Below are 22,725 nucleotides of genomic sequence, written 5' to 3'. Positions count from 1 at the left end.
CCTCTCACTAGCCGAAGAGACCGCTCACATTGGAAACCCTATTTGCACCGCCGCCGATCGAGTTCCAGGAGAGACAAAAATTCTTTTTTTTTCCCCCTTGGATCATTTAATTTTGGGTTAAGATGCAAAAATGCTCCTAACGTTTTGGGCCAGGAGCAATTTTATCCTTAACGTCTAAAATGGTGCAATTTTACCCCTAATGTTGGAAGCCAAGAGCAATTTTACCCCTAACGTTGATAAATTGGGTCAATTTCAGACACTATTATAAAACACAGATATTTTTGTTTATTATTCTGCGCCAATTGTATAATAATTCATTCTAAAAAAAGGATTTCATATTTTTTATAATTTAATAATAGAATTTGAGATTAATATTTATAAATTCAATGGATTTTTTGAATTTCTTTTGTCTAATCCGTACAAAAAGACAGTATATTTTTTTTATTTTTTTTCCATATTTGTGATTTGTTACTAATAAAATGACACATGTATTAAATGTAGATAACGAGATTCATGACCGAGAAGACAGTTTGATGAATTATTTCTCAAATTGATCCAATTTATTAACGTTAGGAGTAAAATTGCTTTTGACTTCCAACATTAGAGGGTAAAATTGCACCATTTTAGACGTTAGGGATAAAATTGCTCCTGGCCCAAAACGTTAGGAATATTTTTTGCACCTTAACCCTTTAATTTTACTCATCTCTCCATTTCCATTAAAGTAATTATATTATTTATTTCTCTTCAGAAGGAAAAAAAGTATATTATTATTTATTTATTTATTAAAGTTTGACCGGAGAGAGCGGGGAAGTTTATGGGGAGTGGGACATAACACCAGAGGCTCAGCTCATTTCAATTTACAGCAGAATCACCGGTAATTGTCTTTACTCTCATCTCACCTTCTTCCTTTCCTTGTCGCTTCCTTTTCTTGCTAACTCAGCATACCTCTCTGATCTCATTCAAAATTACATCTGCTATGCTTTATTTGCTGCTGTTTGCGTCTTCCTTCAATCTCCCATTCATCTCGCAAATGTAAGTCCATTCAATAATCTCATTTTGCTTGTTTCTGATTTATTATCAGATCTCACACTGCAGTCGTTCCATATTCTCATTCATCTCGCAAATGTAACCCCCTAGCATTTCCATTGTAAATGTTGTACAATCTGTCAGATTAGTATCCATAGCAGTTGCAACAAAAATGGCGTTGGCATTACCATGATATAACCAATTTCTATTGTCCGCATTACCTTCAGTAATTATTACTATCACAAATGCTTTTATTTTGTTAATCGTAATGATGTATCTGTGTGTTGCCTTTGATATACTTGATCTGATAAGTTTTTGTTTGGACTTTGGAATGTTGAGGTGTTTTCTCTTTTTACATGAATTTCTTAGTTTATAGTCTTATAATTACCATTTTACAGTTTCTAATCACAAGCTTCTTCCATTTTAGATTACTATCCATAGCAGTTGCAACAAAAATGGCGTTGGCATTACCATGATATAACCAATTTCTATTGTCTACTTTACTTTCAGTAGTTATTACTATCACAAATGCTTTCATTTTGTTTATCGCAATGATGTATCTGTGTGTTGCCTTTGATATAATTGATCTAATCAGTTTTTGTTTGGACTTTGGAATGTTGAGGTGTTTTCTCTTTTTTACGTGAATTTCTTAGTTTATAGTCTTATAATTACCATTTCACAGTTTCTAATCAGGACCGGTAATTAGTTTAATTTGAGAATGAAGTCTGAATCTGCTGACTCATCATCTCAAGCTCACGATCAAGATTCTTCCGCCGAATCTCATGCCAAAAATTTGAATGGTTCGTCTCCTCCTAAAGCTTCTGATGCTGAGCCAACTGCCATAGCTCCCGGTAAACTTGCTGCTACGGTGGAGGAATCGCCTGCTGCAGGCGTCTCATCTAATAGTAGAACTTCAGACTTGCCACAGCCCACACGGCCTACAACCGATCCACCTGGAATTTTTGGGATTTCTACTTTTTCTCGCATCTCTAGTGGTCTTGGATTGCAGTTTACTTCAAAGGCTCCATCGCAAAATGCGACTTCTCAAGGAAATGTGGCATCTCCACGTGCTGGTGTTATTGAATCTCTCACTAAAGGTATAGTTGATTCATCTCGAGGTGCTGTAAAAGCTATGCAAGTCAGGGCACGTCATGCCGTATCTCAAAATAAACGGAGATACCAGGTAGCTTACTCATCTTCCCACTACCAGCATTTTACTCTTATTTTTATTGCAATTCTAATGTAAAATCTTGTATCATGTTCGCTCAATAGTTTCTACAAAAATTTCTTAATCTCTGTGAGTATACAGGAGGGAGGTTTTGATTTGGATTTGAGTTATATCACTGAAAACATAATTGCTATGGGGTTCCCAGCTGGTGATTTAAGCTCTGGAATTTTAGGATTCTTTGAGGTACAGCAATATATGTAGTTAATAATATTGGAATTTGATTTATCATATATATAAAATGGATTAACTCAGTAACGATGCAGGGATTCTACCGAAATCACATGGAAGAAGTGATTAGTTTCCTAGAGACTCACCATAAGGTAATATTTCTTTAGCTGCATTCATTTTGGGGAGAGAAAAAGGAAAATGTTATCTTTTGATTGCCATATAAGTTTCATAAGAGAAGGGAAATGTTTCTTTTGATTGGCATATAAGTTTCATAACTCGCGGATTAATTAACGTGGGAGTTGATCCTGGAACTTGAAGTATGAACGGCAAAAGGATTGTGGAACCAGTGATAGTGATATGTCTCCGACCTCTGAGCAATATTGAAAAGAACATATTCCTGCATGTATATTGTGTAGAATACAACAGAACCCTTATACAGGAGAATTAGATAATATGAATTACTATGAAATAATTTCTGAGTACTGCTAATGATCCAAGATTGAGCTAGAAATATTTTCTTCATTTCTTATGTAGTGAAATTATTGAATCATACACTGTAGAGAAATATTGCATCCATAACTTAGGTCTTACTGGTATGTGAAAAGTGACATATATAATGGACTGCCTATCCTATAAAATGACCTCACTCGGTTAGAGGCAACCATGTTCCTTGTTCAGGTTAATTGGGTTCTTTGCATCTGTAGGCTTAGAAGCTTGAACAAAGGTAAAGAATTTATTCAGTTAGAACTAAAGAAGTACCTTACAGTTTTTTCATTTAAAATATAAACTGGGGAATGAGAATAAATTACTTCCCCCGTCAATTTTACTGCTAAAACCAGATTTTTACAGTGTAATGTCTTTACAGCCATTATGTTTGAATCCTGAGGAATCTAATGCTTGGTCAGCATACCTTTGGTCCAAACTGGTCATGTTTGCCTGGCATATGACAGTCAGATGATACGTTTGTTGGATTTTATTTGTGTGACTGGTCAATAGTTCTCTTTATCATCAGAATTCACATTTATCTATTTCTCTCCCATTTGTTAAAAATTGACAATGATGATATCTGCATGTTTTATGTGCAGGGAAAATACAAAGTGTACAATCTTTGTGCTGAGAGATTATATGATGCTTCAAAGTTTGAGGGCAAGGTGTTGTCTTCATCTTCATTTTCCTTGAAATATTCTGATTTGTATTTAGTGTGAAATCAGTTAGAAAAAACTTCAAAGCTTATCCGTTTCTGCCAAAGTATCAATGAAAAATAAGTTGAGATATCTGTGGCAAATTAAAATATCAGTTGTTTGTCCCCAAGTTTAGTGTTTATGGTTTATGATGCTGAATGAGGTGTTTCTATGGTATCTGGAGTTCATTTCTTAGTGTTTTTCGAGACAAAGAAAAGTGCACATATTTGAAAACTAGTGGTAGAAGCCAATGCTTATCACTAATGCAAACAGTTTCTGTAAGCTAAGTTTTAATTTCTTCAAATCCTCTAGAAATTTAAGTAGCTTTTAAGCTGATACAGATAGGTAGTTTCTTTGATCGTAAATCCACAAAGAAGTTTCTTCTCAAGCCTATGCTTGAAGGAGTTAATCCCAAGTAATGAAGAACATTCCACCAATAGAGGCTAGGTTTTTGATTAATTTCAATAAAGTTGCCTTTCAATATAAATAAAAAGGTTTATATACCTCACCTAATTCAAGACAAAAGACCTAGATGTCCAACTAGGGTTACAAATCAAAAGGTAAGAAATAGGGGCAAATAGGGAAAGTGGAGGATAAATGACATTTAGGTAATTTAACATAAATGGAAAAACAGTAACTACATAAATGGCAAAACATTAAAATCAGGAAACAGCAAAAATGGCCCATTATCTGAAGATTCGTAGTGCTGGAAATCGTCCCACACGCTGAGCCAACTAGCCCACAAGGCATGTGAGTTACTCCACATGCCGAGTGGGAAAGTGACTCGGCGAGTGGGTGACCTTCTGCCCGTGGTCGTCTGAAACTCATTTTCCCCCTACTCCAGTCACAGCCTCACATGGCGTGTGACTTGACTGGCACGCAGTGCGAGGGGCATTTTCTCCTTAGCCTCCCTTTGCTCCAACTTGGTCTTCTTTGGCTCCAACTCTCGTTCCGACTCCGGGTCTCGTGCTTAAGATGCCCGCATCATAAGCCTTAAATAAGATACATTGTTGAAACAGAATTTATGTTAATATTTGTTGCTGATGCTTCCTGATAAAGATAACTTCAGTAATTGACAAAAGGAAGCCTTCGTCACTCTCACTGACTATACTTCTCAATCTATTGCTCGGAGTGCATTTGACTCAACAAAAAATTGTATTGGTGAAGTTCTATAGCTTATTTTAATTATTTTTATCACATTAAGTTGTGGTTCCTTATTTTCTTTGAATATCACATGACCCTTAATGTGTTGACGAACAGCATCGAAAATTATAATTTTAATTTGATATTCAATGCCGTACTGAAATTTGGAGATTTCTTCTGTTGAAATTAAATGTAAGAAACAGATATAACAAATAGATATTGCTGTTTGATGATATGTGTAGCTTATAAAAATAATTTTTGAAGCTCTTCTAAGTAGGGCATTCCTCTCCCACAGGTAGCCTCCTTCCCATTTGATGACCATAATTGCCCACCTCTTCCCCTTATAACATCGTTTTGTAGAAGTGCATACTCATGGTTGAAGGAGGATATTGAGAATGTGGTTGTTGTACATTGTAAAGCTGGTATGGGTAGGACAGGCGTAATGATATGTAGCCTTCTTATTTTCCTCAAGGTTAGACTTCAATTTCACCCTGTTAAGGGTATAGTAGTTTCTTTCTCATATCTCTTCCTGTTCTTATAACTATTTTCTTTGCCTTCTGTATGTATGTAGTTCTTCCCAACTGCTGGAGAGTCTATTGATTCCTTCAACCAGAAAAGATGCGTGGATGGGAAGGCTCTAGTTCTCCCAAGTCAGATTGTTAGTTAATCTTATTTGTGGATTGCTATATATATATATAAGGGTGTGGTGTATTGTCCTATATCTGAAGTAATTATTTTCTGCTTCAGAGATATGTCAAATATTTTGATCGTGTATTAACGCACTTCAATGGAGAAAATCAACCTGGACGAAGGTATTCCTATCATATGGTATCTCTTTAACTTTAGAATTTTTTCAGTTACTGAAGTTGTAATTATACAGGTGCATGCTGAGGGGATTTCGGCTTCACAAATGTCCTTATTGGATAAGGCCAGCTATCACCATCTCTAATCATAGTGGTATCTGTAACCTACCTCAACTGTTGAGACTCATCCCTTAACAAATATATGTTGTCTCAAAAATACATCTAACGGTTAAACAAAATAAAAACTACGACAGTATTCTTTTCTGTCCAGTCACTTTTATATTGTCCGCAAAACTATATCAACAGTAGTGTTTATCTGGACCCAGATCTCCGCCTTAGGATTATAATAAGCATATTTGGTCATTCATTGTCCAGGTAAACACTACTACTGACTATATCAATTATAAATTAGATATTACTAGTTTTAAGAGAAATTTACGTAATATTCGAATTAGTATAGCAGCTTTAATTAATGCCTGAAACTAAATTTTTCAATGATTTATCTTTTTACTTGAACTCCATTATCATTTAATAACTATGATGGTTAAAAAAGTTATGACTACTATGAGTCTGTGAATTAACCGAACAGTGTAGCTTGAAATGCATATTTGGCTGAATAAGGCATCAACTAACCACTCAGGGCTTGATGGAAAAAAAAAAAAAAAGTTCAAGATTTGGGTTGAAGATTTCAGGCTTCACATTATATATGCTTCACATCAGGTTTCCATTGGCATTAGACATTTGGAGCAATCATTCCTATTCTTATTACTATTTAATACTAATGTTATTGCCCAAAATAATCCTAAACCATTAGATGAATCTTTCCAGTTAGTTTGCTGTTAACTTCTGTGAGTGATATGTATCAACCGGAATGTTTTTCCTCTATGAACAGGTGTTCTTTTCTCGACAAAAAAACATCCCAAGACTAAGGATTTAATGGTAGGACTTTACTCTAGTTGTCCAGTTGTGGTCTAATTGATTGCTCTCTTTATAATTATCATTCTGTATTTCTGATTCAAGTTTACGGTATCCACTTTTTCAGCCGGAAGATTTTTGGATTAGTGCTCCAAAGAAAGGAATTTTAGTATTTGCTCTACCAGGGGAGCCAGGCCTGACAGAGTTGGTGGGGGACTTCAAAATTCATTTTCATGAACGGCAAGGAGATTTTTACTGGTTTGTGAGCTCCCTATTTCATGAAAAAGTTAATTTCCAGAATTTAATATTATGCTAACTTAAGAGATTGCCATTCTGCCAATTTGCTGTGCTGATCAATGAACAAAAGTAGAAGGAAAATCTTGTTACTACTATCTAACCGATGATGTGTTTCTATTTTTGTTTTGTTGGGTCTTCAGTTGGTTAAATACAACATTGACAGAGAACAGAAAAACACTGGATGCATCTGATCTTGATGGTTTTGACAAGGTAAATAATGCTATCCATCTGTGTTACACGGAAACTCCTCTTCAATAGTGTTTCCATTTCCATTTCCTGGCTATGTTTTGAAGACTATGTCTTACAAATAACGTTTCCATTTCAGTTTCTGTGCAACATAGCTATCCATTTATCTCTCATATTCACAGGATAAGATATTTAAGACAGCTCATTTTTCTTTTTTATGTCCTCGGCTCTGTTGCAGAGGAAACTGCCTTCACCAGGCTTCCAGGTAGAAGTTGTGATGATAGACTACGATGGTACTTCATCGACAAAGTCTACGGGAAATTCTTCAAGGAAGGAGTCCGGTGATACACCCAAAGGCTCAGATTATGCTTCCAAGTCGAGCAGTGGAGTTACGGGCAATTCCAATCCAAAGAGAGCCTCTGAGAATGAAGATGATGTGTTCTCAGACAGTGACAGTGAAGAAACTGATGCTTCAAAGAGCAGGCAGCAAACTACTACTCCTTCAGGGGATTCATCCAACATCACAGCAGGCCAATTAACACATGGAACAGAACAAATGTCCCTTAATAATCGACAACCTTCCAAAGAACAAACTACACAGAAACCTAACTCAGCCCTTGAGATGCGTAACGTGGACTCTGTAGGAGCAAGCAATATTAAGGCAATTGCTGCCGATGCTTCAGTTTTTAGTTTCGGAGATGAAGAAGAAGATTATGAAAGTGACTGATGAGCTCTTTAAACGAGTAAATGTCTACATCTTTGGGGGTTTAGGAAACTAATTCTTAACTGGATTCATTCATTCATTTTATTTGTTGTTCAACACGTCGGACGGAAAAAAAATCATTCTTCCATCGGTATTGTTGTGCCATCTCATACTACTGATCATACTGGTTGTGCTGGGTTCAAGCCACTTACTGTTGTGCTGGGTTCAAGCCACTTACTCTGGAGCATGTTTAGTTGTTCCTGGAAGCATAATTACAATGTGAATAGATTTTTTCGTTGTGATGGTATTTCTTTTATTGATGATTTGAAAGTTAAATTTTCAGATACTCAAAATGCAAGTGTTATGGGAATGCAAGTATTATGAGAATTTTCTTCGGATATCCAAATAATGTTAGTTATAAAAAATTCCCTATTTTTGACTATGTGAAACAGCAGTTTCAAATGTAAAGAACCTCTTTACATTTAAAACAGGGTTTTATGCATTGGTGTAGAAAGACATTTCAAGGAAAAATCCAGTATTGTGAAAAGAACAAAAAGGAAATTGATGGATGCAAAATTGTATAGTTTCCACTTCAATTTCTCTCTAGTTAGTTCAATATGATTAATAATCTTATAGATTACTTAGAAAATATATTTGATCATCTCTAAACAAGTGTGCATATTAAAAGATAGCTTTAGTTGGTTTGACATCTATTACTTTATCGAAGTTCTTTTCGTAGCCATATTTCTATCTTTAATCCTTTTTTCGGTTTTAGCACAAACGGTTTATTTTACCCATAGATCTATAGATCTGCGTGGTTGCACAATAGAAAATGACTCAGATCCGAATGTCCGAAGGAGTTTAAAGGATGAAGAATGGATTGCAGCAATATTTTAACGAAATTCGACTTTGGAGGAGTATATGTTTTCTATTTTTTTTGTATTAGTTCTACCTTTAATGGATCTTGTATTGGCGCTAGCCTGTATGGGTATGAGATTTTATTCCTCTTTTTTCATGTATCGGTATCTCTGAACTTTTTTATCTAATAAAATGATACATACTATTTTATATAAAAAAAAAAAAAAACTAAGGACGATAACAACGAGGCCTAATTTCTATTGATTGGCAACTAATATGAAAAAACCGAAATGCCTAGTACTGGTATCAAAATGTAGAATCACATTGATTCAATGTAGCAGACACAGTAAATTGTTCATAAATTTATCAAAAATTTGAATCACAATAAATGTTATATAAACAGTAATAAGAAACAAAGGGGAAGCGAAATCAAATGCCTCCATGATGATTTCTGCTCGAACATTCTTGTGCATCAGCAGATAGCGCATGCACCTAAGCACCTCCTGTGGTAGTCATAATTCTAAGAAATTGTTACTCTAAATTTTAATCAACGTCTCAAAATAAGTGTAAATAAGTGTTGGCGATCTCAAAATAAAAAATTCTAAGAAATAATTATATTTTAAACAACTTTAATTCTTGAAATTTTTTGTTTTCACCTCATTTATGTTTTGTTTGGTCAAACCAGTAACTGAACCGAAAACCAGTAATCCCAACCGGACAAAACAGTTAACAGAACCGGTGGTTTTCTTAATGGTTAAAAAAATAGATAGGTACCGGTTTCGGTTTTGGTTTCGGATTAGAGTGTTCAAAAACCGCGGTTAACAGTTAACCGAACCGTTTAATAATATAAATTTTTTAAAAATTAATATATTATATAACATAGATTATATTAGAAGATTAAAAAAAGTCTTTAACATATATTATAACATATCTTAATATAAATATATAATATAGATTATACTGCTTTACTTTTAAAAAAATAAATACGGCTTAACATAGATCAAACCCTATTCTGTTCTATTCTCCTCTCACACACCACCATCGTAAGTTCGTAACTCTAGAAGATGAATTCGTTTCGCTTGAATTTTTGAAATTATGTGTATTTTAATATTATTTAAAAATTTAGGTTTGGGTAAAAATTATGGTTAACCATTGATTTTTTTTGTTAACTAGTGAGAATTGGTTAAAACCTGTTAACCGAAAAACCTAACCGAAATTAATAGTTAACCGATTGATATGGACCGATTTCGGTTTGGATGGTTAAAAAACCGTTGATAACGGTTCGATTAATTTTTTTACCTAATGGACCGGTTAACCGAACCGTGCCCACCCCTAGGAGAAAGTAGATTTTTAGAGAGAGTAAGTTCCAAAAATTGTGATTTTGGAAAATAAAAAATGTGATTTCATGGTAATGTCATTTTGAACAACTTTTATTCTTGAATATTTTCATTTTAAGGAGTTAGTTAAAGTTTAGTGGTCACAAGTGTAATAAAGTGTAAAGTTCAAGGGATAAGGTGCAAAGATATTCATAACATCTAAAATAGTGCAATTTTACCTCTAACATTAACAAATTGAGTCGATTTGAGAAATAATTCATCAAACTATCTTCTCGACCATGAATCTTCTCCTCTACACTTTATATGTGCGTCATTTTATTACTTATTAATAACAAATTACAAATATAGACTTAAAAAGTGAAAAATTATAATATCTTTTGTACGAATTAGACAAGAAAAATTTAAATATTTCGCTGAATGGATAAATATTAATCTTCAATTCTATTATTAAATCACAAAACTTTTTTTAGAACCAACTTATATACAATTGGTGCAAAGTAAGAAATAAAATATATGTGTTTTATAATATTGTCTAACTGATCCAATTTGCCATTCTCAAAGATAAAATTGCTTTTGACTCTCAATATTAAAAGTAAAATGGTATCATTTTAGATGTTAAAGATAAAATTGATTATAACGGTAAATGTGAGAGGTATGTTACATTTTAAAAGTTCAATGATCATACCAGCTAGACCTGACAATTGACGTGTTCGCGTCGTGTCATTTCGGGTTCATGTCAAAAAGAGTAAACCCAAACCTAACCCAAAAACTTTCGTGTCAAAGTCGTGTTAACCTGTTCGGGTTAGTGTCGATCTCGTGTCGTGTTTTCGGGTTACATGTAATTTTTTATGCATATATATTACTAATAACTCTTAAAAATATAAGAAGATATGATACTGTTTTTAAACATTTTATATCATTTTTAGATTAGTATGTTAGCAATAATTATCGAAAAGTTCGATAATCTCATGTTAGAGGGTCATGGAATGTGTTTATAACAATCTATGAAATTCAAATCAATATTTGCAATTAATAATTATAATTTTATTATCTTTATTAATAAAGTGACATAAAAAACATGAGAGAATATAACAATAATTTTCAATATCCGTGTCATTTTCGGGTTCACATATCAACACTAACCCAACCCAAAAATTAACGTGTCAGTTTCGTGTCAACCCAAAAATGACCTATTACCTATTAAGCTCAACAATAACACTAAAAATTCGTGTCGTGTTCGTAGGGTAAATTTCACCTATGGTGTACAACCTTTGCCATATTTCACACTTTGGTGTACAACCTTCAATTTGTCTCATTAATATGTACGAACTTAGGGATGACCTCCCACTATGGTGTACAACCGGTTAAAATGACCGGTCAACGCCCGGTCAACTCGCCAGCTCAGCAATTTCCATCATATTCATTAATAAAAAGGGCTTACACATAATGTAATTGCTAAAATACCCCTAATTTTTTTTTCTAATTAAAAAAGATATACACTCTCTCATCATATTCTTTCTCTCTTCCATTTTTTCGTTCACCACATCTAATGAAGCTCAAAAATAGTAAAGTTATAGATCCAATGGAAAAACAAAAATGGCTGGAGATGAAATAATAAGTATAATCACAAAAGTGAAGTTTTATCTCCTCCTCCCCCATTTCCTCTCGCTTTCTCTTCTCCATCGCTTCACCTGCCGCTTTCGGTAATTACATGTTTCGAGCATCGTCTCTATCGAAATGGTGAACACCAACTGTCGATGTGACCTCAAGGGATTACAAAGAGATTTTCGTGGAAGAACATATCTGATTCAACGCAGAAGTTTTGGTTCAATGGCTACGACAATTTAGAGAAATTCATCGTTTTCGTTCAGTGATGTGGTTCAATTTTCTAGTCGTGAAAATTAATGGAGTTAGAGTGAAGCAGGTAGAAAATGAGTTTCCAGAATCCATACAATTTGCCATGTAACTGCTTCGGTCATTCCAATTGAAAAGGAGAGGTGGATGTTGCACTATTTTATTTGAATTTTATAAGATTAATTTCTCAAACCCAACTAAAAATGGAACTGTCTAATTATGAGTGTGAAGAGAGCCATCAGTTTGAATTTTAGAGAGAGAAAGGGAAAGTTGGAGAGAGAGAGGTTGTAACTGGTTTTAGAGAGAAAAAAATAGCTACTGAATTAGAGAAAGAAAAGAATTAGAGAGGGAGAAGAGTTAGAGAGAGAAAGGAGCCATGGAAAGAGAGAGAGTTGAACTAAGAATATGATGTATTTTTTTTTTTTTTGGGATAAAGGGTATTTTGGTAATTGTATATAGGGAGTTTTTAATTAAAGTTGAAAAATGCTGAGCTGGCGAGTTGACCGGACGTTGACCGGTCATTTTAACCGGTTGTACACCACAGTGGGAGGTCACCCCCAAGTTCGTACATATTAGTGAGGCAAATTGAAGGTCGTACACCAAAGTGTGAAATAGGGCAAAGGTTGTACACCATAAGTGAAATTTACCCCGTGTTCGTATCATGTAATAGGGTCGTGTGTCATTTTGCCACCTCCAATACCAGCCATAGGGTAACTTACCCCTTTTTTCTTTGACGAATTTACCCTTTTATCTTAATCATACATCAAAACCACGCCGTGCCTCTTTAGTAATGAAACAGCATCGTTTCGTTTAATTAAAACAAAAAAAGAATTAAACTTAAAATGTTAATGCTTTTAGTCGCAATCCCATTGCTCCCGACTTCACTATTTCAGAAATCCCAAATCGGAGAGCGTCGTTCCTCGCTGCTCCCCGGACCCAGCCTCCACCGGTCGGTTGGTCACCGCTTCCGTCGCTCCTCACCGTGGGATGAGGCAAGGCGTCGATTCTGAATTCTGCAGGTGATGGTAACATCGATTCTAGTATTTGATTCTGAAGATTGCATTATATATATCCTCTATTTGTCTGATAGTTTTTTCGATAGAAGTTAGAGGGAGAGGGATTGAATAACTTCCTTAAAATTTCGTGAAGTAATTTAATGCATTTGTGTATTTTTTGTTGTTCAATGTTAGAAAACCCTAAACCAAACTGAACTTAGTCTATAATGCAATACAGAATACAAAAAAGAAACAGCGAAGGAACGATTAGAAAACAGAAGCATATACATTGCTGTGAATTTGTGAGAACAGTAGCCATCTTAACTCTCTTAACAATTTCTTAACCATTTGATTAATGAATTTATCAATTAGGAATCAGCTCATATGCTCCAATAACAACTCTAATCCGAAAGCATTAGAAAAATACAATCATTTAAAGTAGTTAGGATCATAATACTAGCTAGAGCCTAGAAGAGACGAATTAGATGTGCCTTTCCACAACTCACTACTTTTACGTTTACGTTAATGCTAATTGCCAAATGTAGTTAAGTCAGGAAAGTACTATGGATATTAGTTATTCAAGCAAGGCTAGTACAAGTGTTGGCTTTTCGTAATTCTTTTGGGTATAATTACTTTTTTTATTGATGTTATGAAGTTTTTTATTAAATATTGGAGCCCCGGTTCATCCGGGACCCCGGTTCAGCCACTGTAGTTTATTATTTTTTATGAACTTCTGTTCCAGCTGATCAGTTCTCCCCAAAATGCTATTCTTTTGTATCTGCCTGATAGTAACTTGCAATTTCATTTAACAATTCCTTGGGGTTCACTAAGTACATACAATAGCCTGTTTTAAGTTAAACACTAATCTGGACTTTCGAATTACTGGATTCAGGTTGTGTCAGTCGGGTTATCTCTATAACTCGTATTAATTGTATAAGAAATTGCAATCTTGAGAAATTGGATCAGTAACCCGGCCCAGTTCATCAGATTTGTTGTTAAACAAGAGGGAGGAGAAGCAAACAGCAAGAAGAAGTGACAGAGAATGAATCATTTTTTCATAAAAAGCTTAGCAGTTGACAGATACCTCATCAACAGAAAACTCTTCACTTTAGTACATGTAAGTATTCCCCCTTCTCTTTGCTATTTAGTGTTGGTATTAATGGCTGCAATTTGGGGGAATTAGGATTTGATTCTCTGCTATCTACATAGTGTAACGGTCCCAGCATGCTCCCCACAATCTACCTCTTTGGTGACATAGTCCTTGCCGAAACAATCTCCCACCGGATCGGCAAGGTTGGAACTGGTGATATTGTTCTTATTCGCTCTCCATGGAAGCCTAGAGTACTACTCACAAAGCGTGTTAAAGGCATGGAGGGTGATTCTGTAACCTACGTTATTGATCCCAAAAACAGCGATGAAACAAATACAGTTGTGGTAAAATTTCTTCTTCGACTATTAATTAAGAAATTTGTGCTTCTTTCTTGTTTCTTAAAATCTGTTGATTGTTCTTCTCTTTTGTATGCTTAGATACCTAAGGGGCACATTTGGATAGAAGGAGATAACATATACCGTTCCAAAGACTCTAGAGTTTTTGGGGCGGTGCCTTATGGCCTTCTTTGTGGGAGAATATTTTGGAGGGTGAGTGACCCTTGTTTCTTCTTCCACTTTAATTACATTGTTTGTTGTTCTAGGTAGTCAAATGGAATTTTATTTAGGGCTCAATACATCAAGGGCCCTTTAATTTGCCAAACAATCCGATTGGCCTTTGGAGATGTCTCATTATCCTCATGAACCAACTTAAAGTGACCCGTTGGTCTCCTAAACTTGTATAAACTATAAAATGATACTCGCTTCACTTTGCTCCCTTACCAGGATTTATGGGGTTAATCACATCACTTTAAGTAAGTTCAGACAAGTTCATGTGACAATTCCAAAGGTTAGGAAGCTAATGAGATAGTTCTGAAGGTTAGAGGCTCAATCAGATTTATTTGGTCAAGTTTTGGGCCCTTAATGTACTATACTACTGGTCATTGGGCGACATTCGGAGCTTAAGCCAACACTAAATTAGGAAATCTACTAAGGCTATCAAAACGGGTTGTCATGTCTTAACTATATATGATTCAAATACTGTGAAAATGATAATCACTGGGAGCTGGCAATGGAGTTTTTTCAACTTATAATCTTATGTTTGTTTTGAGAAGTTTTTACTGTTTTCAGATTCATAAATTTGTAACTTTGCTGCTACTTTTTCTAGGTATGGCCACCACACCGTTTCGGACCTTTGGAACGAAAAGAGAAGTGAATAAATATTTTCAGGTAAACTTAGTTTTAATCTAATAAGCTGATTATCACTTCTTTTCTATCCCTAGATTGATTTTTTGAAGCCAGTATTTTTGCTGTTGTGAATTAGTTTTTTTACTGTTTCAGTAGGGATATTCTGATACAGTAAAAAGGGCTTAATACACTATTAGCCCATGTACTTGTCAAAAAAAGTTAACGGCCTTTTTGTACTTTGAAAAAGTTTTATTTACTTTCTGAACTTGCTTAAAGTAACCAATTGACTCTCTGAACGATACATATTAGCCCCCTGAATTTTGTTAAAGTGATATATTAGCTCCCAAATTTGCTGAAATTGTACATGTTTCAATTTGAAGAAAGATTTGAAGCGGAATCTCTGATAGCATAAGATAAATCTTGAGAAAGAATAGTTGTATTGTGATTTCCTAATTGACTATTGCAGTACACAGAAAGGCTACTAAAAAAGAGTGTCCGTGATAATCCAGGCTTGGTACTCGTAGATTCTCTTTTGACTTCAAATAATTATGTATCATGGAGTGGATAGGGCTGTAAACGGGACAGGGCAGGGACGGAGAATGGTTCCTCCGTTCCGGTCCCCATATATGAATCGTAGAAAAACCTTTCCCCATCGAGGGATTATATTTTGCAATTATTGTGGCAGGAAATAGTGTTTTTCCTTCTTAATATGTTCTTACCGTGCTTATAGTTATGATAGAGCTGATTCTAGATATTACATGCAATTAGAGGGTATATTAAGGGTCTATTCGCATGGGTGTTAAAAGACTTTCGGTGGAGTCTGACAATTTAGAGGCTATCAACAGGATTTCGGATAGACAGGCTGTTTGTCTTAAGAGTCAGAATCTCATTAAAGCCATCTTGAGGCTTCGTCATGCCTTCGATTCTCTTACCTTCTCCCATATTTATAGGGAGCAAAACCGCGTGGCGGATCGCTTGGCAGCTGCTGGGCATGGGGGGATGTTAGGTGTTTCTACCCTTTCCGTTCCTCCTTCTTTTCTGTTACCTTCTCTTCTTGAGGATAGGATTGGGGTCAGTCTTCCTAGACTGATCCCGGGTTAGATTTTTGTTTGTTTGTTTTTTTCTTCCCTTCTTACAAAAAAAATGGTCTATTTGTTTTACCTGCTGTTTACTGTTACGGTTTGGTGTTTGAAAAAACTGTTTTTCTAAAAAGCAGGTATTCTCTACTACTTTTCAGCTATTAAAGGCACATACACCACCTAAAACTCTACTTTTTGAAATGAAGAGGAAAACAAGAGGTGAAAAAGAAGTAACCAAACACCCTCTAAGTTAATTGTAACATATCTTAGTAATCAATGTTATCTTACTCCTGTTGTGTAATTGTGCTCAGTTTCTTCTATTAATAAATTCATATCTGATTCTTATTTCGGGGATACAAAATTCCCTATCCATGTCCTGCTTCGTGGATCTTTTGGGGATTCTCCATCCCGGTTGCGAATAGGAAATTACTACCCCGTTGACAATACTAATTATTGTACATATGCATAGTACAATTGTATTCTTATTATCACTTATTGAATATGTTGTATGTGCCTCAATTAAAGTTTAATTTGCTTTCTCTTATCAAATTGCTTTACAATCACAACTGAGGGGTAAGTTATATTAAGTCAAAATGACTGATTACGATATCAAAATGGAAAAGTTTAAGAATTGTAGTTATTTAAAACTACATTTTGTATGGAATCACTATTTTTCATCCGTTTAGAAAAATCATTTTCATCCGTTTTGCAATGGAAAGTTATTTGTTATTATAGTGGTAATTTTGATCAATCGTAAAAAGTGTGTAATCTGTGTTTTTGGTATTTCAACTTTTAATATAACATTACATACATACATACATATATATATATATGCAAACAGCTAGGGGACACTTTACCCTACAAGCAGCACACTTAGGTGCTGTAAGTTGACTTGGGCAGACTCTAGCAGACTCTACATTTATTACACTCCCCCTCAAGCTGGAGCATAGATATTAATCATGTCCAGCTTGTTACATATATGGTTAACCCGATTTCCTGGTAACGCTTTGGTAAATACATCTGCCAATTGGCTCCCCGTTCTGACATGTTGAGTTGTGATTGTGTCATCTTCTAGCTTTTCTCGAGTAAAGTGGCAGTCGACTTCTATGTGTTTTGTCCCTTCATTGAATACAGGATTGTTGGCGATATAGATGGCTGCTTCATTGTCACACCATAACTTCATAGCTTTTGTCTTACCAAACCCAATCTCACCAAGAAGATTGCGTAGCCACACAAGTTCACATGTAGTTTGTGCCATGGCCCTGTATTCAGATTCTGCACTCGATCTGGATACCACACTCTGCTTTTTACTTTTCCAGGATACAAGATTGCCTCCGACAAATACACAGTAACCCGTAGTAGAACGTCTATCTGTAATATCTCCTGCATAATCTGCATCTGTAAAACCTTCTACAGTGTGGTGACCATGATTTTGATACAGTAAACCATGCCCCGGAGTCCCTTTTAGATATCTCAGAATATGACTGACAGCATCCCAATGTGAAGTTCTAGGAGATGACATGAATTGGTTTACAACACTCACTGCGAAGGAGATATTAGGACGAGTGATTGTAAGATAGTTCAATTTTCCAACGATTCGTCTATACTTTTCAGGATTCGAAAGTAAATCTCCATCGTCAGTCTTCAACTTCCCATTTGGTATCATAGGTGCATCACACGTCTTTGCCTCAATCAATCCAGCATCATTTAATACATCTAGGCAATATTTTCTCTGGGTGAGATAAATTCCTTTACGGCTCCGAAAAACTTCAATACCCAAGAAATATTTCAATTGTCCTAGGTCCTTTGTCTGAAAACAAGTGCCAAGAAATTCTTTCAGTTTCGTAATACCAGTCTCATCATTCCCAGTAATTATAATATCATCAACATACACTACCAGTAAAATGCACCCAGAACTAGATGATGAGTAGAACACAGAATGATCATAGGCACTCCGATGAAGACCAAATTCTTGTACGGCAGCACTGAATCGTCCAAACCAGGCACGAGGAGACTGCTTCAAACCATACAAGGACCTTCGTAACTTGCAAACTTTCCCGGACTCCCCCCTGAGCAACAAACCCAGGTGGTTGCTCCATATAAACTTCCTCGCGTAAATCACCATTCAAAAATGCATTCTTGACATCAAGTTGATAAAGTGGCCAGTTGTACGTAGCAGCCAAAGAAACAAACAAACGAATGGAGGAGAGTTTAGCAACAGGGGAAAATGTCTCTAAATAGTCGATGCCATAAGTCTGAGCATAACCTTTTGCAACCAAGCGAGCTTTCAAACGAGCAACAGAACCATCGGGGTTGAATTTGACAGTGAACACCCATTTGCAACCAATAGCACGCTTCTGAGATGGAAGAGACACAAGATCTCAAGTATGATTCTGTTCAAGGGCATGGATTTCTTCTTTCATTGCTTGAAGCCAGCCAGGATGAGTCAGTGCTTCAGAGAGAGAGGAAGGAACAACAACAGAATCTAAAGAGGCTACAAAAGACTTGGAGGAGGGTGATAACGCATCATAACATACAAATGAAGAAATTGGGTAAGTGCATTGGCGGGTACCTTTGCGGAGAGCGATAGGAAGTTCAAGACTAGGATCTGAAGATGGGGAAGGATCTGGAGACGGAGCAGGAGGGGGAACACTGGCAACTAGATCAGGCGGAGCTGTAACACTTGAGGGATGTGTGCGTCGAGAATAAACGTGACGGATAATCGGGCGGGAAGGAGCAGAAACCACTTGCTCACTCACAGTGTAAACAAGATAATCATCATCAACAGGACTTGACACATTAACAGAGGGAATGGATTCACGACTAAAGAAAGAAGTGCTTTCAAAAAACGTAACATCAGCAGACACCAAATAACGACCCAAAGAAGGAGAGTAGCAACGATACCCTTTTTGAGTCCGAGAATAACCTACAAAGATACACTTGAGTGATTTGGGATCAAGTTTGGAGACTTGTGGTCGCATGTCTTGAACAAAACAAGTACACCCAAAGACACGTGGGGCGAGTGGAAATAGAGAGGACGAGGGAAAAAGAAGGGAGTATGGAATCTGACCGTTGAGGATTGAAGAGGGCATACGGTTGATGAGAAAACAGGCAGTGGACACCGCATCTGTCCAAAAAACTTTAGGAACCTGCATATGAAACAACAGTGCACGAGCAACTTCTAATAAGTGACGGTTCTTACGTTCAGCAACGCCATTTTGCTGAGGGGTAACGATGCAAGAAGTCTGATGAATAATACCGTGTTGAGAAAGATATGACTGGAATGTATTAGATACATATTCTTTAGCATTGTCACTTCGCAAAATACAAATAGATTTGTTAAATTGTGTGCGAATCTCAGCACGAAAGTTACAAAAGATAGTAAATAATTCTGAACGACATTTCATTGGATAAAGCCAAGTAACACGAGAATAATCATCAACAAAGGTGACAAAATAACGGAAACCAAGTTTGGACACAACAGGACACGGACCCCATACATCAGTATGCACCAAATAAAAGGGAGACTCGACACGTTTATTGATTCGCGGAGGATACGAAACTCTATGATGATTAGCAAACTGACAAGCTTCACATTCTAGAGTAGAATCACGCGGAAGACTAGGACATAATTTTAGCAAAACTGGTAAAGACGGATGACCAAATTGACAATGAAGTTGTAAAAGAGACGCGCTAGTGTAGGCAATGGATCTTAGCACCTGCTGATAAGTTGAATCAAGGACATACAATCCATTCACCAGGTTCCCTCTACCAATAATTTGCTTCGTCCCAAGATCCTGAAATAGACAATGGGTAGGATAAAAAACAACACAACAGTTAAGAGTCTTGGTAAGTTGACTGACAGATAATAAGTTTAGAGGAAAACGGGGTAAACATAAAACAGATGATAAAGGAAGAGTAGATGTTGGGTTAGCTGTTCCTTGTCCAATTACAGAAGCACTTGAGCCATTAGCTAACATAACAGACGGAAAATTGGTCCCATGTTGGAAAGAAGAAAGGATACCTGTGTTGCCGGTCATATGGTCTGTAGCACCAGAGTCAATAACCCAACTACCAGAGGAGGTGGATAAACATGCAGCATGATTACCTGTATCAGCTAGAGCGGAGGTGAAGGTTGATGGTTGTGCTGCACCATAAGTTGCAGAAAGCTGCTGAAACCGAGCATACTCATCTGCAGAAATGGTGACAAAGGAAGGGGTTGGTACGATGCCACCGTGAGTTGCAGTATTTGCAGACCTCCTAGGAGCATTCTGTCCCGAGTATTGAGGCGGTTTACCATGTAATTTCCAGCAATTTTTCTTAACATGACCTTCTCCCCCACAGTGATAACAAGTACGAGGGGAGCGACGGTTGCCACTAGGAAGAATACTGTCTCCACTTCTGCAACATGGACCAACATTACTTACCAAGACGACTGTGTCAGAAGACAATGTACTAGAAACTGTGACGCCATCCTTACAGACGTAATTTTGGCCCCCGATTAATTTTCTATCCCTAATTTTGGAGGACCCTAACGTAAATGCAGTCACAATTTCCTTTTCAATTCCTCCTGCCATCAAACTAGATGAAAAGATATATATTTTCTTCTTTTTTTTTTTTTTTGAAAGAAATTTGTTTCTTTTTTTTGTTTCTTTCTTTCACTGTTTTTTTTCCTTCTTTTTGTTTTTTTTTTTAACAATAACAACAGTACTAATAACTTTAAAACTGGAGCAGTAGAGAAACCCTAAAAACTAAAGTTACGCAACACAGATTTGAAGAATAGAAGGGGGCAGATTCAGATAACTTCCCTGACACAGGCGAGCACCAGGAATGGCCGGACTTCATATTCCGACGCCGGAGAAGTAGATCGGAACGGAGGAGGAGGTGCCACGCGCTTCCACGCGCCGGCGCGTGATGATTGCTGTGAACGAGGGTGGAGGCGCGTGAGGCCCACGCGCTGGTCAGATGGTGGTCGGAATTTGCAGGAGCGCCGATCGGAGGAGGAGAGGAGGAATGGGATGGGTGGTGAGATAAACTGATGTACCAGAAAATATAACCAAGAGATCCAAGCTCTTCACTAATACTAACCCTGGGAAAACTACCCAGAACAAAATTTTCACAACCCTGTGAAATACTACCCAGAAAACAAACAAGCAAATTTCCACAGAACCTTAGGGCTCTGATACCATGTAATCTGTGTTTTTGGTATTTCAACTTTTAATATAACATTACATACACATATATATATATGCAAACAGCTAGGGGACACTTTACCCTACAAGCAGCACACTTAGGTGCTGTAAGTTGACTTGGGCAGACTCTAGCAGACTCTACATTTATTACAAAGTGCATAGTTTAGGAGGGACAATAATGAAAGTAAGGACAAAGTTAAAGGTCAGAAGTGTAATAAAAAAATCATAGACTTTTGAAGGTAAATTGTTGACTAGCGCTATCTGTCTAGTTCTGAAAAAGTGAGAAAAAGGAAAAAAGGAAATCAAAGATCTCTAGAGAAATGAAGTCACTAAAAAGAAATGATTTGCATTTGACGATCAATGTAAAGAGATATTAAATGTGAATATGAAACAACCAAATTTTCCTTATTAAATCATTTTATTTTAAAAAAAAATTGTGTGCTATGCATTTATATTAAATAAAAGAAAAATTATATTAAAGATAAAGGAAAATTCTCAATTCATCCCATCTAGTGTGATTCGAATCCATGATCTCTATAATTATAGATAAGCTTTCAACCAATAGGTTATGAGTTTCACCACATTGAATCATCTTATACTTCAGAGCAGGTTAGGATAATTGGCAAAGCGAAGAAAAAAATAATCTTACCAATTAATAAATAAAGAAACAGGTTAGGATAATTGGCAAAGCGAAGAAAAAAATAATCTTACCAATTGATAAATAAAGAAACGGGCAGGATAGGTTAATTGGTAGAGCGAAGAACAAATTAATCTTACCAATTAATAAATAAATAAAAGTTAAAAAGCAATTTGCAAAAGATTAATGGGTAAATTACATCCACGACCACTAAACTTTACCAATTTTAGTATTCTGGCCATTTAACTTCAATTCTTAATGGTATGACTATTGAATTTTATACTTTTTTAATATTAGTGGTCACTCAACTTTAACTAACTCCTCAAAATGATTGTTAACGACCTCAAAATGAAAATATTCAAGAATTAAAGTTGCTCAGTATGATATTTGCCATGAAATCATATTTTTTATTTTTCAAAATCATATTTTGGAATTTCATCTCTTTAAAAATTCACTCTCTCTCTCCTAAACAAACAACACATAAATAGCATTAAAACGAAAATTTTCAAGAACTAAAATTCCTTAAAATATTATTAACTCTTCTATTTTTTTTTTATTTCAAGTCTGTCAACAATCGTTTTAAGGCGCTGAGTTGTCACTATAGTTAAAAAGTGTAAAGTTTATAATTTATTGTTTTTTTTCATCAATTTCATTACAATTGCTCCAGCATATTTTTTTTAACGAACGTATTGATCCGATATAAACTAACATGAGCATTTGGGTGTTAATCATGGATGGAAAGATTGGACTTTATTACTATTACAATGTTTCAATATCTACGGGATACAGTGTAAAAATGCCTTTAATATTTATAGCTAAGAAAATTTTACTTTTAATGTCTAAAATGGT

At 35.8% G+C, this 22,725-nt stretch overlaps 2 protein-coding genes across 13 annotated transcripts; both read left to right on the top strand.

Annotated features, from left to right (window-relative positions):
- The first annotated feature begins 825 nt into the window (after nt 1-825).
- LOC136230914 (phosphatidylinositol 3,4,5-trisphosphate 3-phosphatase and protein-tyrosine-phosphatase PTEN2A-like) lies at nt 826-8,003 on the top strand. Of its 6 annotated transcripts, none has more exons than XM_066020119.1 (13): nt 826-874; nt 1,709-2,209; nt 2,336-2,437; nt 2,518-2,574; nt 3,508-3,573; nt 5,042-5,218; nt 5,318-5,404; nt 5,494-5,558; nt 5,627-5,703; nt 6,442-6,488; nt 6,592-6,722; nt 6,902-6,971; nt 7,186-8,003. In XM_066020119.1, the coding sequence occupies exons 2-13, from the start codon at nt 1,745-1,747 to the stop codon at nt 7,672-7,674; spliced, it is 1,833 nt and encodes a 610-aa protein (XP_065876191.1). In that variant the 5' UTR covers nt 826-874; nt 1,709-1,744; the 3' UTR covers nt 7,675-8,003. The 6 variants fall into 6 exon arrangements, with proteins under 6 accessions (XP_065876191.1, XP_065876195.1, XP_065876194.1 ...); XM_066020123.1 differs by having other exon boundaries at nt 856-874; nt 1,720-2,209; XM_066020122.1 differs by lacking the exon at nt 826-874 and adding an exon at nt 881-1,032 and having other exon boundaries at nt 1,720-2,209.
- A 4,567-nt stretch (nt 8,004-12,570) lies between these two features.
- On the top strand, nt 12,571-21,324 carry LOC136230756 (mitochondrial ATP-independent inner membrane protease subunit 1a-like). Of its 7 annotated transcripts, none has more exons than XM_066019925.1 (6): nt 12,571-12,718; nt 13,587-13,811; nt 13,904-14,128; nt 14,222-14,332; nt 14,949-15,010; nt 20,818-21,324. In XM_066019925.1, exons 2-5 carry the CDS (start codon nt 13,737-13,739, stop codon nt 14,994-14,996), a joined length of 459 nt encoding a protein of 152 aa, XP_065875997.1. In that variant the 5' UTR covers nt 12,571-12,718; nt 13,587-13,736; the 3' UTR covers nt 14,997-15,010; nt 20,818-21,324. The 7 variants fall into 7 exon arrangements, with proteins under 7 accessions (XP_065875997.1, XP_065875993.1, XP_065875994.1 ...); XM_066019921.1 differs by lacking the exon at nt 20,818-21,324 and adding an exon at nt 16,182-16,577; XM_066019922.1 differs by lacking the exon at nt 20,818-21,324 and adding an exon at nt 16,206-16,576.
- The last annotated feature ends 1,401 nt before the right edge of the window (nt 21,325-22,725 follow it).

The sequence above is a fragment of the Euphorbia lathyris genome, chromosome 5 (assembly GCF_963576675.1).
Source record: "Euphorbia lathyris chromosome 5, ddEupLath1.1, whole genome shotgun sequence".
Classification (NCBI taxonomy): domain Eukaryota; kingdom Viridiplantae; phylum Streptophyta; class Magnoliopsida; order Malpighiales; family Euphorbiaceae; genus Euphorbia; species Euphorbia lathyris.
Note: the sequence above shows the minus strand (reverse complement) of the source record. Positions and strands in the feature narration are given on the sequence as shown.

Coding starts and splice junctions, on each gene's coding strand:
- LOC136230914 (XM_066020119.1), top strand. CDS start 1,745: ATGAAGTCTGAATCTGCTGACTCATCATCTCAAGCTCACGATCAAGAT. Junction 3,574..5,041: donor CTTCAAAGTTTGAGGGCAAG/GTGTTGTCTTCA, acceptor CCTCTCCCACAG/GTAGCCTCCTTCCCATTTGA. Junction 6,489..6,591: donor CCAAGACTAAGGATTTAATG/GTAGGACTTTAC, acceptor CCACTTTTTCAG/CCGGAAGATTTTTGGATTAG.
- LOC136230756 (XM_066019925.1), top strand. CDS start 13,737: ATGAATCATTTTTTCATAAAAAGCTTAGCAGTTGACAGATACCTCATC. Junction 14,129..14,221: donor ATGAAACAAATACAGTTGTG/GTAAAATTTCTT, acceptor TTGTATGCTTAG/ATACCTAAGGGGCACATTTG. Junction 14,333..14,948: donor GTGGGAGAATATTTTGGAGG/GTGAGTGACCCT, acceptor TACTTTTTCTAG/GTATGGCCACCACACCGTTT.